At 42.5% G+C, this 17449-nt stretch overlaps 2 protein-coding genes across 3 annotated transcripts in view; one reads left to right on the forward strand and one right to left on the reverse strand.

Annotated features, from left to right (window-relative positions):
* Positions 1 to 2782, forward strand: part of FFAR4 (free fatty acid receptor 4) — a 12991-nt gene extending 10209 nt beyond the window's left edge. The window contains exon 3 of the mRNA XM_069099260.1: positions 640 to 2782. Coding sequence (XP_068955361.1) covers positions 640 to 1032 — 393 coding nt within the window. The 3' untranslated portion in view covers positions 1033 to 2782. The remainder of the gene's footprint in view (positions 1 to 639) is intronic.
* Positions 2783 to 3428: 646 nt separating this feature from the next.
* Positions 3429 to 15920, reverse strand: RBP4 (retinol binding protein 4). 2 transcript variants are annotated; one of them, XM_069099262.1, is made up of 6 exons: positions 15707 to 15920; positions 15465 to 15597; positions 15213 to 15352; positions 14754 to 14860; positions 5204 to 5416; positions 3429 to 3691 (listed from the first exon to the last, which is right to left on the reverse strand). In XM_069099262.1, the coding sequence occupies exons 2-6, from the start codon at positions 15573 to 15575 to the stop codon at positions 3678 to 3680; spliced, it is 585 nt and encodes a 194-aa protein (XP_068955363.1). In that variant the 5' UTR covers positions 15576 to 15597; positions 15707 to 15920; the 3' UTR covers positions 3429 to 3677. The 2 variants fall into 2 exon arrangements, with proteins under 2 accessions (XP_068955363.1, XP_068955362.1); XM_069099261.1 differs by having other exon boundaries at positions 15465 to 15919.
* Between the last annotated feature and the right edge of the window lie 1529 nt (positions 15921 to 17449).

The raw sequence follows: 17449 nt of genomic DNA on the forward strand, positions 1-17449 counted from the left end.
TCTCTGCCTCTTTTTCTCTCTATCTCTCTTTCTCTGTAGCTGTCTCTTTCTCTACCTGTCTCCATTTCTCTGTCTCTGTCTTTCTATCTCTCTCTCCCTCTTGTCTCTATCTCTTTCTTTGTATCTTTCTCTGTCTCTGTCTTCATATCTCTATTTCTGTCTTTCTCTTGTCTTTACCTCTCTTTCTCTTCTTTTCTGTCTGGCTTTTTCTCTCCTTTCTTTTCTTTCTCTTCCTTTTTTCTTTCTATTCCCTGTTTCCTTTCTCCCCTTTCTTTTTCCCTTTCCCTGTAAGTGAGAATCACTAACTGAAAATGTAAAGCAGGTGTGTCAGGCTCAGAGAGAAACTTGATTCCTGCCAGCCTTGCATGTGACTTAGAAAACTAAAAGTTAACATTATCTGTGCTGTATTGTACTTTTATTGATTTTGTTAAACATTCCCCAGTGACATTTTAAGTTTTGCAGGCTGCTGAGTCTGGCAGCCCTCATAGAACATTCTTCCTAGACCTCTCCAAGAAGGTAGTGTTCCTTAGAACATGGGCGATGTGCTTTTCAGAGGCCAGCTCTTGGGGGCTGTTACTTGGTGGAAGAAAGACTTGGCTATCACTCAGCATCACCTAATACCTTGTTTCGTTGTTGCAGATCACAAAAGCTTCCAGGAAAAGGCTCAACCTCAACCTGGCCTACTCAGAAGACCACCACGTCCGGGTTTCCCAACAGGATTACAAACTCTTCCGGACTCTCCTGGTGCTCATGGTCTCCTTTTTCATCATGTGGAGCCCCATTATCATAACCATCTTCTTGATCTTAATGCAGAACTTCCAGCAGGACCTGGTGATATGGCCATCCCTGTTCTTCTGGATCATAGTGTTTACATTCGCCAACTCGGCAGTCAACCCCATTCTGTACAGTGCCTCCCACTTTCAGAAGGAGTGGTGGAGAGGCCTTTTCTCCTGCTCGTTGCTTCCTGAGAAGACCGCTATGGCTACGGACACTTCAGTGAGAAGGAATGACTTGTCTGTGGTCAGTGCCTGACGAGTTCACTGGTTGTAATTTTCCTGATGGAGGGAGGTGGTTGTGGACTCTTTTCCCCCATGGGCATATTACTCGACTGTAGTTTATACTGAAGTGGGTTTAGTTTTGCTGTTGAGTGTGCATTAGGCAAGGTTTTCCTTGTGGTGGTGAATTTCTAGGACCCTCATTACAGGTATGCCATCCTTTAGGAAAATTTGCTATATGAGAGTTGATTTTTTTACAGAGATGCTTAAATGAGGGTAGGTGCTTACTCACCATAATAAAACATTCTTTTCTTTACAAAAGGATCCATCACATTTTCCTCTTAATTTGTAATTTTCCTGGAGCACTAAAGATAAGACTATTTGTCAAAATGTGATTTACGTATAACTATCTAATTTATGCATCATTTCTCCAATTTTCATTAACTCTATTTAAACTCAACAAGACTTATACCTTCCTGACTGTACCAAGTTTGTAATGCACGCTGGTGGTTTTGAATTCAGACCCAGCTCAAACAGCTCTTTCCCTTTTCATAGTCCTTTAGGACTGCCTCCTTCCCCCAGTCCAGTGATTACCTCAGGCTGTCTCCAGTTTTCCCAAGACTTTCCATGATCTTCCTCAAGCGCAATTAACTTCAATGTAATTCAGCACTCAGGGAAAGGGAGGACAGAGGGTATGGTGTGATAGCATGTGAAATAATTAGATTCAGTTTACTAGAGGCTGCCTCAAGAAACCCAAGTTCGGGGAGGCGAGGTGGTGCAGTGAATAGAGCACCAGCCCTGGAGTCAGGAGGACCTGAGTTCAAATCCGGCTTCAGACACTTGACACACTTACTAGCCTTGTGACTTTGGGCAAGTCACTTAACCCCAATTGCCCTCCAAAAAAGAAAGAAAGAAAAGAAAAAAGAAAGCCAAGTTCTAGACATGAGATATATCTGGTTCTTAGATGTCCTTGTCACCTTGGTCACACCCCTCCCCTTTCCCCCCAGGAGTTTTTCTAATTGATTTTCAGCATAATAGACTTCTAACGAAATAAGGTCAACAGTCATTGTGGGTATGAAACTTTATGACAAAAAGGAATCTTTTTGGACAAATGTAGTTGAAAATAAATTAACAGTTTTGTGAAAGGCCTTACACATTTCCTCTTGTGATCTGGAGGCATCTAGGTGAAGAAGACTAGAGAGTGCTTTTTAGTACAATATGGTATAGAAATTGAAATGGAAATCCCTCCAGGTTGCCCCAGACATTTCTTTCTTTCAGAAATCAGGTAAATCAGCACTAATGATGGATGACCAATCATTGGGTGTATTTCTCATTAGTAGGCCCCTTGATGTCCTTCCATACATCTTGGAGCATCAACCTATGGCATGGTTCTCTGCCTAACAGGACCTCTCAGCATCTCTCACAGAGGCCAAGTGCCCCATCCTGTCTTCCTGAAACTATGGGAACATCCATTATGAGTGGAGCACCTAGGCACCTTGGCAGATCCTTCCTCAAACCACTGAAATTCAGCCCTCACCCTTTCTGTCATCTTTTATTTGTTATCATGCCAGGAAGAGAGGGAAGGATGGAGTGCACCCTCCCCCTTATCCAAACAGGTGCCAGTTGCTCCCCACCTCTACCCTCTACTCTGCTAGCACCCACTTCCAAACCAGGGCTCAAAAGATAAACAGATTATAACTCTCTGTGAGGACACTGGAATTTTACTTGAATAAGACAGAGAAACGAGGAGGTTTTTCCACTTCTTGTGATGGAGAATGTAGTGGTTCTAGAATCAAGAGTTGGATGCCCAACTTTGACATCACAGGTGACCTTGAGCTCCTAACCTCCATGGGTCTATGAAATGAACAGGGTGAACTAGAGTGTTTCTTCCAACTCTAATCTCCAAACCTATGAAAGGGGAGTGAGTGAAGTCCATCATTCAACTACAAAGGCCTTGCTGTAGACTAAGGGGTCAGCCTTCCCAGCTGGGCAGAGGTACAGAGCCACCTATGAAGTAATATGGGTCACTTGCCTAATTACAGGAAAACCCTGTTTTAGGAAATGGGTGCAGACCACAGTTATAAGAGTTGATTGGAAGATTATTCCAACTCCCTTATTTTAATGGTAAAGAAATAGGCCCACGGAGGTTGATTAAGTAGTGGAGAGAGATTTGAAAACCAGATTCTCCAAAGACAAATCCAGTACTTGAATATACCAGGCTGAGTTGAAATTAACTCTGATTCACATGGGATTTTGTATGGAACTTCAGTACTCTTGAGGGACACACATAAGGGTCTCCATCTGAGAAATTTCAATACTTGAGAATTTCATTACATGAATCAAAATATATGCCCATGCTCTGCTTAGATAGAAAAGAGCTGAGTACTTCTAATTTTGATATTAAAAAAAAAAACAAAAAGAGATAATGGAAGATTACATTTTATAACATTTTGGAATCTTTATCTTCAATATTTTTTAAAGTAAATTGATAGTAAACATGTACATTTTATTACAGCTAGCATGCATTCCTTTATAAATTTAGGTTTGGTAAAGGTTTCTCTATTTTTCAGAAACAAACTAGGCAACTCAGATAAATAGATCTGAAGGTTGAATGAAGGTTTTTTTCTGAGGTTTAAAAATGGAACTCTTGACAAAATGAGTTTCCATTGCTTGGGGTTTCTATTAACCACAGTAGCCTGAAATAGAAAACAAAGAAAGTTATTATTTAGAGGTAGATAACACTCTGGGTTAATTGCCTAGAAAATTATATTCCCAAATCTTGATTTTGATCTTTCTCCATCAGGGTCTCTTAAAGGGTGTACTGTGGCACCCCTGCTATGCCAGGAGTTTGGGCTAAGGGTTCAGAGAATTGTATGGAACTTAAAATTGCATGAATCTGTGCAAGCCTCTCAATTTCCACAGTATATTGTAAGTCCTCTTGGCAAAGAATAATAATGTACCGTAAGTAGAAAATAGTTTGAGAATCACTTGTCTACATGATGCAAAAAACAAAAACAAAACAAACAAACAAAAAAACCCAGACTGGATAAAAACTGAAAATTTTACATAAATCATCTAGAGTTTCCAAATAGTAACATGAGATTATTGGTCAAGGCCAGGGTCCCAAGAATCTGAGGCCAACCCAGTCTCGATCCAATATCAAAAGCTGAGCTATATTCCATCATCTTGCCACAGGTAGCTCTGTCACTCAAATCTTTCCAAACCCTCTTTGAAAAATTCTGTTCTATTTTCTGCCTGCCTGTAGGGAGTTGGAGAGCGAATCATGGGCTCCCTACAATTATCTGCTCTCTAAATTTCTATTGTGAGGCAGCATGATGTACATAGTAGATAGAAAGCTTGGCTTCATGACTCCTCAGTTCAAGTCACTTAAGTTCTTCGTGTCCTAAGAAAATCTCTAAAACTCCAAGTTGTAGAGATGGTCCTCACCTGGATTGGTAGAGGGAGTTTCCTCATCCAGTACCTCCCTGTACCAGTTAAGTCACAGAGCCGTTCCCTGTCCCTATGAGTTTGCACAACTTAGCATCTGTCATTTCTCACCCATCCTTAAGCAATTTTTTATTCATCCCTGCTATTCCCTCAAGGCATCACCCTAGAGATACATCTTCTCTTCACAACAAACTCCTAGAAAGATTTATTTGTATTACCTCTCCAATCTCAGAGGGCCCCCTTGTCCCACATCCCAGTATTTCCGAATTTGGTGACCAAGTTATGATTTGATAGATCTTTTGAAGACCTACAGTGAGTGGCAGCCTCTCCTAAGGCAGGCATTTGGGGATATATCTCTCAAAATTTTCCACAAGAATTTCATTGCCAAAAGTGCTCCTTGATAATTCAATGGCATGTAGGTGAGACACCTGGTTGTTGTTTTTTTTTTTCATTTTTTTCAGTTGGTTGTGTTGATGTCTTTTCCTTGAGACCCTCCAGGTAAAGAATGATAGAGAAGATAAAACAACAATAAACTCAAATCTTTAAATTTAGATGTAGGATTTTTGGGGTTCAGGAGACCCCACTTTTCTTCTTGCATTTACATAACTTTTATATCTTCAGGATTCACTATCAGCTCACTGCCTAGTAGAAAATGTCAAGAGTGCCATCATAATTCACCAAGATAAATATTGTACCACACTCCTGAAGCTCATGTTGGTTACCGGTTAGATTTGCCCAGGGGAAGTTGGAAAAACACTTACCATCATGAACTATCATCCTGTACTGCTTCCCTAAGCAAAGCTCTTCTTGCTTTTGCCTAATGACTCTCTGAGCACGTGGGGGTAAACCATGAGGATCCCGAGAAAACACGAAGGAGTAGCTGTCAGCACAGGTGCCATCAGGGTTTTTGAGGCGACAGGAGTACTGAAGTGCGTAGGTACTATAGTCAGTATCCACAATCCAGTGGTCATCATCTAGGATCAAAGAAATGAAGGTGTCGAATATTCATGAGGGACAGAGTTCAGAGAGGTTGAGAAGATGATACCCCAAGGATAAATAGTGCTCAAAGGCAGTCCTCTCTAAATGCACACAAACCTGGCTTGGGAGAATCTGAAAAGGATTTGGTTCATTTGGCTCAGAAGTCAGCAAGAAAAGTTCAGAAACTTTTATAACCAAGAAAAATTAAGATATTTTATAGAATTGAAAAAAAAACCTGGAAATGGTCTTATTTCGCTTCATTTAAAACAACAAAACATAACATGATTTTCTTCAGTAATTATCTATGAACCTAATAATATGTTCTAATAATGATGCTATCTTCTATTTTCAATTTATTGTATAAGTTGCCTTATTGTACAGATGAGTAATCTTCCTAGATGTGCATGTAATAAAAAAGAACAAATGATTATATAGTGTGTGTGTGTGTGTGTGTGTGTGTGTGTGTGTGTGTGTGTGTGTAGAGTTGGTAATAGCCAGAAGACTTTGGATAATGCCAATATCTCAGCCAAAAAGGGAAGTATAAAGCAATTAGTTACAGTATAGTTACAAGAGATGCTACTGATCTTTCCCCCTTGGCTCAGGTAGGAGGAAGGTACCTTACTCAGCTTCATTGTCCAAGAAACAAAGCCAATAACAGTAGGTGTATCAGGAGGACATGAGATGGAATGAAGGCAGTTTAGGATGGTCCAGTATTTACAGCTTAGTACTGATTTAATCGTTCAGGAATTAACAATATTTCATACGAAGAAATCCATACTAAATAACCTGATTTAGCGCCTTCTCCGACCTCTAGGGTGTCATTTCAGACTCAACCACATTATTCTGAGAAGGCTGAGGGTAGAAAGAGTACCTGCACCTTCTGAACCTGAAGGCCTCTACCTCTGCCAATCGGATCAAAGGAACTGGGTTTGAATCCCACCTCTGCCACTTATCTGCGTGACCCTGAGCCTCAGTATCCTCGGCTGGGACTAGATGACCTGTGAGGTTCCTTCTAGCTCTAAATGTATGAGCTCCATCAGCATCCTGCCTTAGACAGGTGTGAATTACCGGCCACAGTAGAGTCAGCCTTTCTCTAGGCTTGCTGTCCTTGTCTCATACTCAGCACAATTAAATTTTGCTTCAAATGCCATGAAGTATATAGGTTTAAGAGGCTTTTGCTGGGCTATATACTGTATGTAAGCAATAAACACAAACCAATATGATCAAAGTGTTATCTGAGAACCAAGTAGAGTGGGTGAGGATCTGTCACAGCTAATGAGTGATGCATCCGGCCTATTTTTGGACAATTGAGTATTGACTCCATTATGTTGTGGTTGTTATTAAGTCTGTTCAGTCATATCTGACTCTCTGTGATCCCATTTGGAGTTTTCTTGGCAAAGACACTGGAGTGGTTTGCCTTTCCTTCTCCAGTGTGTCCCCATTTTACAGATGAAGAACTGAGGCAAATAGGGGCTAAGTGACTTGCCCAGGGTCACGCAGCAGCTAGCAAGTGTCTGAGGTCGAGTTTGAAATCAGATCTTCCTGACCCCAGGCCCAGTGCTCTATCCACTGCATCACCTAGCTGCCAACAAAGTATATTAATACAGAAACACATTGCCTACTCTTCACTGGGGAGTGGAACAGGGTACCACCCTCCTGAAGTTCATGCTGGGCCCTGGCTACAATGTGCCCTGAGACAGTTGGACACCCCAGGAATTCTTTAGAGGCCATCAGGATGGACAGTCAATGAACAAGCATTTATTAAGCACTGGCTGCATGCTAGGCTCTGTGCCAGTTACTAGGAATACAAAGAAAGAAATAATCCATACTCTGAAGGATCTTAGATTCTAAACAGGGAGAGGAGTGCCTATATAAGGAAGTCAACACAAAGTAGTTAATTACAAGGTAGTTAAGGAGAGGGCACTAATTAGGGGGATCAGGAGAGGCTTCATGTGGAAGGTAATGTTTGAGCTGTGTCTTGAAAGAGGAGGGATTCTGTGAGGTAGAGCTGAGGAGAGAGTGCATTCCAGGAATGGGAGATGGCAGCCAGCACAACACTGAGATAGTGTGTCATGGGTGAGGAGCAGAGAGAAGGCTAGTTTGTTTGGATCACAGAGTATGGATGGAAAGTAATGTCCAATGAAACTGGAATGATAGTTGGAACCAGGTTGTAAAGGGCTTTAAAAGTCCTTTATGCTTTATCCTAAAGTGCTTAGTGTAGTGCCCAGCACATATAGGTTTGTTAATAAATATTTATTGGCTAAAGCCATGCAATCACTTGAGTAGGGGTCTGACATCACTTTGGTGGTGATATGAAGGAAATACTAGAGTGGGGAGAGACTTAAGACAGTGAGATCAGTTGTGGATAATAAAAATGAGAGAGGATGAGGGCCTAAACTAAGATGGCGGCTGTGTGGGTAGAGAGAAGGGGTCATATGCAAGAGATATTGTGGAGGTAGAAAAGTAAACATTAGGCAATGGATTGGACATGCGGAGTGAGAGAAAATGAGAGTCAAGAATAATGCTAACATTACAAATATGAGAGACTGAAAGAATCTTGAGGCATAGAACAGAAAAAAGGAAGTCTAGAAGAAGGGAGCGTATAGAGGGAAAGATGGTAAGTTATGTTTTGGATATGTCAAGTTTTGGATGTCTCTGACACACCCAGTTTAAAATGTCCAATAGATAATTAGAGATATGTGGGCCTGAGGCTCAGGGTAGCCACAGGGGCTGGGTGTATAGTTCTGGAAGTTATCTATATAGATGGTCCCTAATTTTTGTCCCAGGGCACTTGTACACATAGCCTAGGACAAAGGTTAGGGACCATTTATACCTACATGAATGTGTCTTAGCAAGAGGCTGCACACAACAATCTTCCAGCCTGGAATTGTGGTCTTATCCTGATCCACTGTCATTAAGCAATCCATGAATGAGCCAGAATCTGGTTCCAAGGCCCACCTTTTTGTATTTTCTACTCCATTTGAGGAAGGGGAAAAGAATTTGAGTAAAGGCCCTACTTTATATGCTAAATATCTTCCATGACACACTTACATATATTAGGCACTTAATAAATGCTTTTGACTAGTTTTTCCAAATTAAAATCCCAAACCTTTCTACTCAGTAAAATTATGTTCACTTTACTAATGGAGGAGCTGGTGGGCATCTGTTAAATGACTGGCCTATGATCACACAGTTAGTTATTAAGCCACAGAACCAAGAATAGAAACCATGAGAATGAGTCCTACTTCCTTCCATGCCCCCACAAACTCCATGGCATATTGAGAATTCTCCTTTGTTCTCCCTTGAAGGCTTTCTTAGAATGATTCATAAATGAGTGTGATTTTTCCTATGGAGGTAAAGATCATTTTTCTTTGACGTTTTACTTAGACAAGTTCTCCAGACTTGAATAGCTCAGCAGATCTGTGCCTTGTGAATTTCCCCAAATAATCTGGAAAATACAAAATTCTGAGACCAAAATTCACTTGAGTTTTCATTTTTGGTTGTCAAATTTATGACTCTTCTTAACTTTAAAAGGAGGGAGGGTCTTTGGGTTTATCCCAACTACACCCCCATGAGCCTTTCTTTCCTTTTTTTAGTTAAACTTTTATTGGTTTTTTTATTTTTACAACATAGTCTTTCCTAGATATGTCACCCCATCCACCAACCTAACCAAGGAGCCTTCTTTTGAAACAAGGAAAGGGGATAGGTACAAGACTTGTGATTTCATTGATTTGGGGAACTCCCAGATGAGAAAACTTCCCGGACCAAGGAAGATCAGTGCCTTCTCTTCAATTTGTAGTCTTAGAATTATCTAGAGCACTAAGAAGTTAATTAACTTGATTAGGGTCACATAGACAGCAGGCCTTCCAAAGCTATTTCCACATCCACTACAACACAACGTCTCTACATGACAGAGAAAAGATTAAGAAAAAGCAATCACCACAGCTCCTGAATCTCTGACACTACAAGCAACATTCTGTATCCATTATTCCCCACCTCTCTATGGAAAAGAGGGAGAATCATTTCCCATCTCTTCCCCTGACCCTTTCTTTTCAGTCTAATGCCTCAATGGTGGTGTTAAGAAATAACGCCAGAGTAACAACTATTGGTCAAAAATCTCATCTTTATAAGAATGTTTTCAATGGAAGAATTGCTTATGGCCCACTCAGAGACCAAGCACACAATCTTACTGATATTCGGGGAGGAGCAGGCCTACATAACCCATTGGAACTCCATTTACTGATGATGCTTATCTGTACTAAGTCCCAGTGATCTACATGGTATTTCTCTATGCAGGGAGTTGATTCCCAAATGGTAACATGACATAAGGCCTAGATGGTGGAAAGTCTACTACTGTTTCCTTGAACCCAAAAAGGAAAGATATCATCTGGTACATACACAATTTGGTTTAGCTACTCTGACCATCATTTTCTTGCCCTCCCCCCCAAAAAAAACTAGTCAAGCCAATACAATAAATAGTGTGACTGAGATTTTTTTCTGATTTATCAAACAGGTTTACTCCAGACTCTACATGGACAAGTTTGGTAGAAAATAAAAGGCATTGAGACTAGAAAGAGCAAAGAAAACACTTTGAACCTGATTATCTAGATCAGACAGGCTGGAATGTTTGAAGGGTTGAAGTTCTCCCTCTTCCTCCCCCCTCCCCCATCACCCAAAACTGTAGCCACAACTCAATGGAAACTTGGTGCCTTTGGGACAGAACAGAGAGAGATTCTTTGCCTTCCATTTAGAGGAGGACATATAGCTCAGAGGGGAAGGTGCAGGGCAGTTATTCACTCAAAGGAAATATATTTAAATGCAAAATAGAGGTTTTTGGGGGGAGATGGAACATTTTGCAACTTTCCTTTTAAAATAAATGAATTTTTATGATTAAATAGCATTTGAATTCTTTCAGTGATGTAGAAATCCCTCCTTTTAAATAGCCTGGGAAGCAAAGAATTTAGATATAAAAGGAGTCTATAGAGATCATCTAGGTCAACACCTTTCACCCAGTCTGGTGATGGAGAAATTGAGGCCCTGATAAGCTAAAGGTCAGAGGCCCTGACTAGCCAAAGGTCAAGCTGCAAGCATAAAAGCCAGAATTTAAAACTAGGTTATCTGGCTCCAAATCCAGTGCTCTTCTCATACTATACCATGCCCCCTAAGGAAAAATAAATAAGTTAAAGGAGTAAGCTATTTTTTAAAAGCTTCTCGCATTTTTATGGAACTTTACAATTTACAAAACATTTTACAGATTTTATTTCATTTGCTCCTTGCAGAAATCCTATGAGGCAAACTGGGCAAGCATTCTTAATGCTCATTTTATAGATGAGAAAACTGAGGCTCATTTAAGTGATTTCCCCAAAGTTGCAAAGCCATTGCCTCAAATCCAGGTCTTTCTCACACCAAGTCTAGTGCTCTCTCCACTAAGTAGAAAAAAAGAAAGTATATGGGAGAACACAAACTTAAAGAAAACTCATGGGGGGAGAAGCAGAAACACAAAAGTTCACAGGAACTGAAGGGGGTTTCAGCAGTTTGAAAATAGGGGAACCATGGGGCATCTAGGTGGAGCAGCAAATAGAGCAAGGCCCTGGAGTCAGGAGGACCTGAGTTCAAATTTGACCTCAGACACTTAACACATTTACTAGCCATGTGACCTTGGGCAAGTCACTTAACCCCAATTGCCCTCCAAGAAAAGAAAATACAGGAACCATCTGTGTCAAGAATGAATTCAAATCACAGGACTCAAATGCTGCTGTGGAGGTGCTTCACTTTTTTGGTTTCGTGGACTCTTTTGGCAGTCTGGTGAGCCCTCTGGATCCCTTAGCAGGATAATGTTTTTAAATGTATAAAATAAAATACGTAGAATTACAAAGGAAATTAATTATATTGAAATGGTTACCAAAATATTTTTTAGAAGACAAGTTCACCAACCCTAGTTTAAAAACCCTCGTGCTAATATGGTTACTAATTAGCTGTGTAGCCTTGGACAAGTCACATCACTGATCAAAAATAATAAAAACAAATTCTCTGGGCCTTAGTTTCCTTCTTTGTAAGTGACAAAATTGAGCTAGAAAGATGATCTCCAAGGTCCCTATCAATCTGTCATTCTATATTTGTTTGTATTTCCTGGTAGCTGGTGGAATCTTCCTAACATCAGAAGGAATTAATGATTAAGTCATTCAGATTGCATCATTTTCTCTATATTACTATGTTTCCACTGCTTCTGATTTCAGTCATCTCTCAACTGAGGTTTTGTAGTTGTAATTCATTTTTAAGTACTGTTTTATTAGAAAATTCAATTTTCCCTTAAATGTATTATTTTTAAAGTTTTCCTGCTTTATTTAGTGTGCTTTCATTATTGCTTAGGAAGAAACTTCTTTTCCATTGTGAAAACGCTTTTCTTTTTTAAAAATGTAAAACACTGCTAAAATAAAATTTGATATACATAGTTTTAGGAAGTCATCTATTAAGTAAATCTATGGACACACCTGAGGATCACAAATTCAAAACTGAAAGGGACTCTGGGGGCTACCTATTCCAATCCTCTTCATGTATAGATGGGGAAATTGAGGCACAGAGAGGTAAGGGGGCCAGTCCAAGGTCATACAGAGGGTAAAGCTGGGATTTAAACTCAGATTCTTGGATTCTAAAGCCAACACTTCCCCACCTTACTATAAAGTAATTTATAAGAACAAGTTCCAAACACCTTTATTCTAGAAAGTAACTTAGAGTGGCACAGTGAGTAAAGCGCCACCCAGGAGTCAGGAAGACCTGAGCTCAGTTCCAGCCTCAGACACTTAACACCCACACACAAAAAACTAGCCGTGTAACCTAGGGCAAGTTAACTTAATCCCAATTGCCCTCCAAAAGGCAAAAAAAAAAAAAGTAGCTTAGAATACTAGAATGATACTGAGTAGGAAAGGTAATATTGTACCTGCTATGTGCCAAGCACTGTGCTAAGTGCTTTACAAATATTATTTTATTTTTTTATTATTATTAATTTATTATTTTATCATGACAACTCTGCAAAGTAAGTGTTGTTAATACCCCCACTTCACAATTGAGGGAAATGGGGCAGGCAGAAGTTAAATGACTTGCCCAGGGCCACACAGCTAGGAAGTAGCTGAGGCAGAATTTGAACTCAAGTCTTGCTGACTCCAGACCCAGCGGTCTATCTACCATGGTACCCAGCTATGTCCCTGTTTTATACGAAAGGGGAAGACATGATGTGGAAGAGGCAGATCCATCCAGGGACAATGTCCAAGAATTGTCAACAGAACGGGATCACAGATCACAGGGAGTGAATTACAGCCTGGGGCACTCGGTAAACAGCTGGGACTGCCTGAGTGCCCTGGTCAGCCCTCACCTCCTCTAACTTGGCATTTGTCTGGGACCTTCATCTCCCCTTCTCTCCCTGAGCATTAGCCTGGCTCTGCCCTTCAGAGTCTTCCTGTTCTTAGATGAGCTGTTTAACCCTCTGGGGATGAAGTTTCTTCCTGGGCAAAGTGAGGGGGAAATGAATTGATCATAAAGGCCTCAAGACCCCTGTCCGTGGCAGCTGTGGGAGAACAGAAAGACCATGGTGTTTGGAGACAGGACCTGACTCTGTTACTTATTACCCACAAGGTCTTATGGAAAATGAAGCAGTTGGGTTCCACAGTCCCTAAGGCTGCTTGTCAGCTCGCAATCTTCCATTGCTTTTCTTTCTGTTCCAACATCTAGAACAATGTGTTTGTTAAACAGAGGCTCAGAGTTCTAGAGCAGGAAGGGATTTCAAGGGTCTATAGTCCCATCTCTCACTTTATAGATGCAGAAGGGTCTTGCTAGAGTGCCAAGAGCCCGATGTGAACCCAGGTCCTCTGACACCAAAATCATGCTCTGTTTCTCCTAATGAACAGATATAATAGGTGCTCAATAAATATTTGCTGGGGAAGAGAAGGGAATAAACATTTACACAGCTCCTACTGTGTGCTTAATGTTTGCAAAGTTTATCTCATTTGTGCCATTATCCCCTTTTCACAATTAAGGAAACTAAGTCAAACAGATTAAGTGACTTGCCCCAGGTCACACAGCTAGTAAAGTGTCTGAAGCTAAATTTGAACTCAGGTCTTCCTGACTCCTAGAAGAGCCAGGCAGTGAAGGGGATAGAGTTCAGCGCCCAGAGTCAAAAAGAACTGAGTTCAAATCTGACCTCAGACACTTATGACTTGTGTGACTCTGGGCAAGTTACTTAACTCTGTTCACTTCCATTTCCTCTATAAAATGAGCTGGAGAAGGAAATGGCAAACTGCTCCAGTATCTTTGCCAAGAAAAGCCCCCCAAATGGGATCATGAAGAGCTGGGCATGACTAAACAGCAACTTCCTAACTCCAGACCCAGTGGTCTATCTACTGTGCCACTGACTGAATGAATGAACAGATTATTTAGTCTAGACAATCATCGTGATTCTTTCCAATTCTGAAAGTCTATGATCTGGTGATTCCCCATTCAGTACTGAGCAAGGCCCACTAATTCAAGGTCCCCTATATTCAAGACTCACTGATAACAGCATATATGGAAAAATAGATGAAAGAGAATGCAGCTGTAACAACATGAAGCCTGATTTTAAAAAGGAAAAAAACCCAAGTAATGATATCTTCCACTGTCCTTTCCCTATATCACTACCTGAGTGGAGTAGACAAAGAGTGGGGAAAACAGAGATGCTAGCACATAAAGACCTCTCAATTTGGAGTCCACAGATATGAGCTATTCCAGCTTTGTTACTTCCCAGCTGTGACTTAGGCTAGTTCTTTTAACTCTTAGAAGTCTCACTTTTTTAAATCTGTAAAATGGGGAGAATACCTACTTTAACTATCTCCTGGAATTGTTAACATCCAATGGGATGGTATGTAGGGGAATTTACTTAGTAAATGGTAAAGTTCTATGAAATTTAAGGCATTATTCTGAGACACTGTTGGGTGATTCCTTGAACCAGGATAGAACTCCCTGAGATAAAGAGGTAAGCTTATGCTTTTTGAATATTTAAAGACATAGTAGGTGGGAAAGAAGACCACTCGCCAGTGGTCTGCCACTTTCTCTGACAACCTGGGATCATATCCTGGTGTGGAACTAAAGAGTCTCGGAAACAGTCTGAATAATCCAAAGACCACCCCCACCCCAACACTCCCAAGAGACCATGCCAATTCATCTTCTCAGGTTTCCCATCATCAACTCTGTCCCCAAGGAGTAACATTTAGACAATATATCTCAGAGTACTGAGGTAACTGGGAAGAAAGACATCTTTGCCCCACAAATCCTGATGTGTGGCTGTCAAACCATATCAATACTCACTTCCTTTCTGGAGAAAGGACGCCATTCCCCAGTACTTCATTTTGAATTTGGCAGGGTCTTCTGTGTCGGTGAAAGTACCCACCATATCTGCACACACGTTCCAGTCACTACGAAGGGACCAGAAAAGGAGTGTTTAAGTCCAGACTGGCCGACGCAACCTCCTCTCTGGTCCCTTCTTTGACCATTCCTCCACCCCCACTTCCCAACACCAGGGGCGGGGGAGGGGGCGCCAGGGGAGAAGGGGGACTGCGGTACAGACTCCTAGGACAAGCGTGCCCTGGCCCCCGCGCTGGCAGGAGCCGGCCGGAGCTCAGGGCGCAGGGTGCAGGGTGCAGAGCGCAGGGTGCAGGGCGCGGGGCGCAGGGCTCAGGACTCAGTGTCCAGGACCCGCGCAGGTCCCGCTGGAGCGCAGAGAGACCCCGCGAAGTGGGAGCGCAAAATTATTTCTGGGCCACTAACTTGAAAAGTAGCACTCTGCCCCTGGCCGTGGCTTTCATCTTGCCAGTCTCCGGTTCCACCGAGAACTGGGTGACGATGTTGTCCTGGAGGAACAGCCCCTCAGGGTCCTTCTTGGCCAGTGCGTACCAGGTTCCGGAGAACTGTAAAGGAGAAGGGGCAGGGGTACAGGATGGGAAGAGGACCCGCTGAGCCTGGCCAGACTCTGAACGGGGTCTTGCGCGGGCTGGGAGCAGGGGCTGTGCTGATACCTACTCGGGCCTTGTCGAAGTTTTCCATCACTCGGAAGCTGTCCACGCGGCAATCGCGCTCCGCTCTGCAGGCGCCCAGCGCCAGCAGCAGCAGGAGAGCCGAGGCCCGCTGCATCCTCCTGCTCCTGCTGTCTGTCCTGGAGGGCACAAGGGAAAGGGGTGTTAGCAGGACAGCTGTTTCCTCCTCCTCCTGTCTGCCTGTTTCTCCGGGGTCGAGCGCCGGGGCTGGCTCCAAGACAGACTCACTCAGACACTGCGCGGCTCAGTCTGAGAGTCCGGCTGATCCTCGGGGTTGCTGCCGCCGACTGCAGAGCCAAAGCGGAGGCGCGCGGTTCACCGCCCCTTTTATAGCACCGGGGTGGGCCGCTCTTTCGTAACTTTGCAGGGTGAAAGACCGACCGACTGACCGACCTGGGAGTTGGGGGAGGGGGCGCGCACAGTCAAGCTCAGCAGGTGGTAGGGGGCTCACGGAGATTGAGCCTACATAACAAGTCATCTGTCTGCGGTAGCCTGGCTGGGGGGTGGGGGGGAGGTGGGGAGGAGGGGCGGAGAGGGGGCACCATTCATCCGGATTTCTGGGGCCAGCCCACACACAGGGGTCTTCGGGAGAGAAGTCAAACCTTCACAGTTTCAGTGACAGGCACCTCTGAGTTGCTGCTGGAACTGAAAAAGGAGAGGGGGATAGAACATAGGAAGCAGCCCAGCAATAGCCTAAAGGCTCCGAGTTCAGTTTCTCAACAGCTGTTCCCGGTCGTGGGCTGACACATGTTTGCAGGGTCGTAGGTTCGGTGGCAGAAGGCCCTTTGCAACTCTTGCAGAAGAAAGTCGGATCATCAGTAGCATTAGGTCCCTTAGAGACCCTGTGAAAATCCATTGTGGTCATCATCTCCTTAGTTACCATGGAGCTAACGTTGTCAAAGGTTTTCCTTCTCCCACTGGAGGGCAAATTATGCAGGATATTAGAATTTCAGCAAAAGCTCCTCTTATTACATAAAGGATTTATTTTATTCTCCTTCAGGCAAGTGGTGGTGGCCCTAGGTCAATATTTGTCCGAGCCTTTCAACATCTGTAGAAACACTAAAACCGCTGTTAAATATTCTCTAGCAATGCAACCCTGGACAGCAGAAAACTTGCAATAATCACAGTGATGACCTCCTTACTCCATGACACCATCAACTAGGGGAGTTAACCATTTTCGAGTTCAGTAGGAATTTTTTCATGTTTTTTTTGAAACTACTGATCCTGGGAAGAATGTGGAACTAAGTGGGACAGATAAGGACCTATGTCCTGAGCCAATGGAATTCCAAAGTGTCTACACAGTACTATACATTCAGATGGGCTAGATTTTTTGAGACTGAAATGGTTTGCTTTGGTTTTGTCTGGAGACAGCCAAAGAATTGGCTTAGTTAGTAGTGCCCAGGGAATATGTAGTTGACTGAGAGGAAGAGAATTGGCCAAATGACCAAGAAATGGGGTATTCTATAATCCCCCCCCCTTGTCCATATGCTGCCAACATTATTGTCATGGACCACATCTGCAGTAACCAAAAGACTCCTTTGAACAAATGAGTCAAGTATTTAATGAGAGGTTTTTTAAAAAGTGGATTAGTTTGCAAATCATTCCACAAATAAATTTCTTTGTCAGAAAAATTAAAGTAGAGGAACGTGGTTGGTTTCCAGAATTGGTCATTTTAGACAAGTACTGGAATGGCTTCAGGGTCTCCCAAAAGGATATGGGATGACTTCCTTCTTTGACATCTTTTTATATTCTCTATCTCCTACTCCTTTTTTCTCCTGCCCATTTTTTTTAACCAACTGAATGTTTTCCCTCACTGAGGCCTTATTTCTATCATTTCTCCAGTGAGAGCACTAAGGATTCCAGCTATAATCCACAGGAACTAGACTAGATCCGGACAGTTTCTTGGTGGGAAGAATTCCACCGAAGAAAGCACTAAGGGGATCTTCTTCACCTCCATAATCTTATAGACAA

Source organism: Petaurus breviceps, unplaced genomic scaffold, assembly GCF_028583685.1.
Source record: "Petaurus breviceps papuanus isolate PSGF00001 unplaced genomic scaffold, PetGlider_PUasm1.0 37, whole genome shotgun sequence".
Taxonomy (NCBI): Eukaryota; Metazoa; Chordata; class Mammalia; order Diprotodontia; family Petauridae; genus Petaurus; species Petaurus breviceps.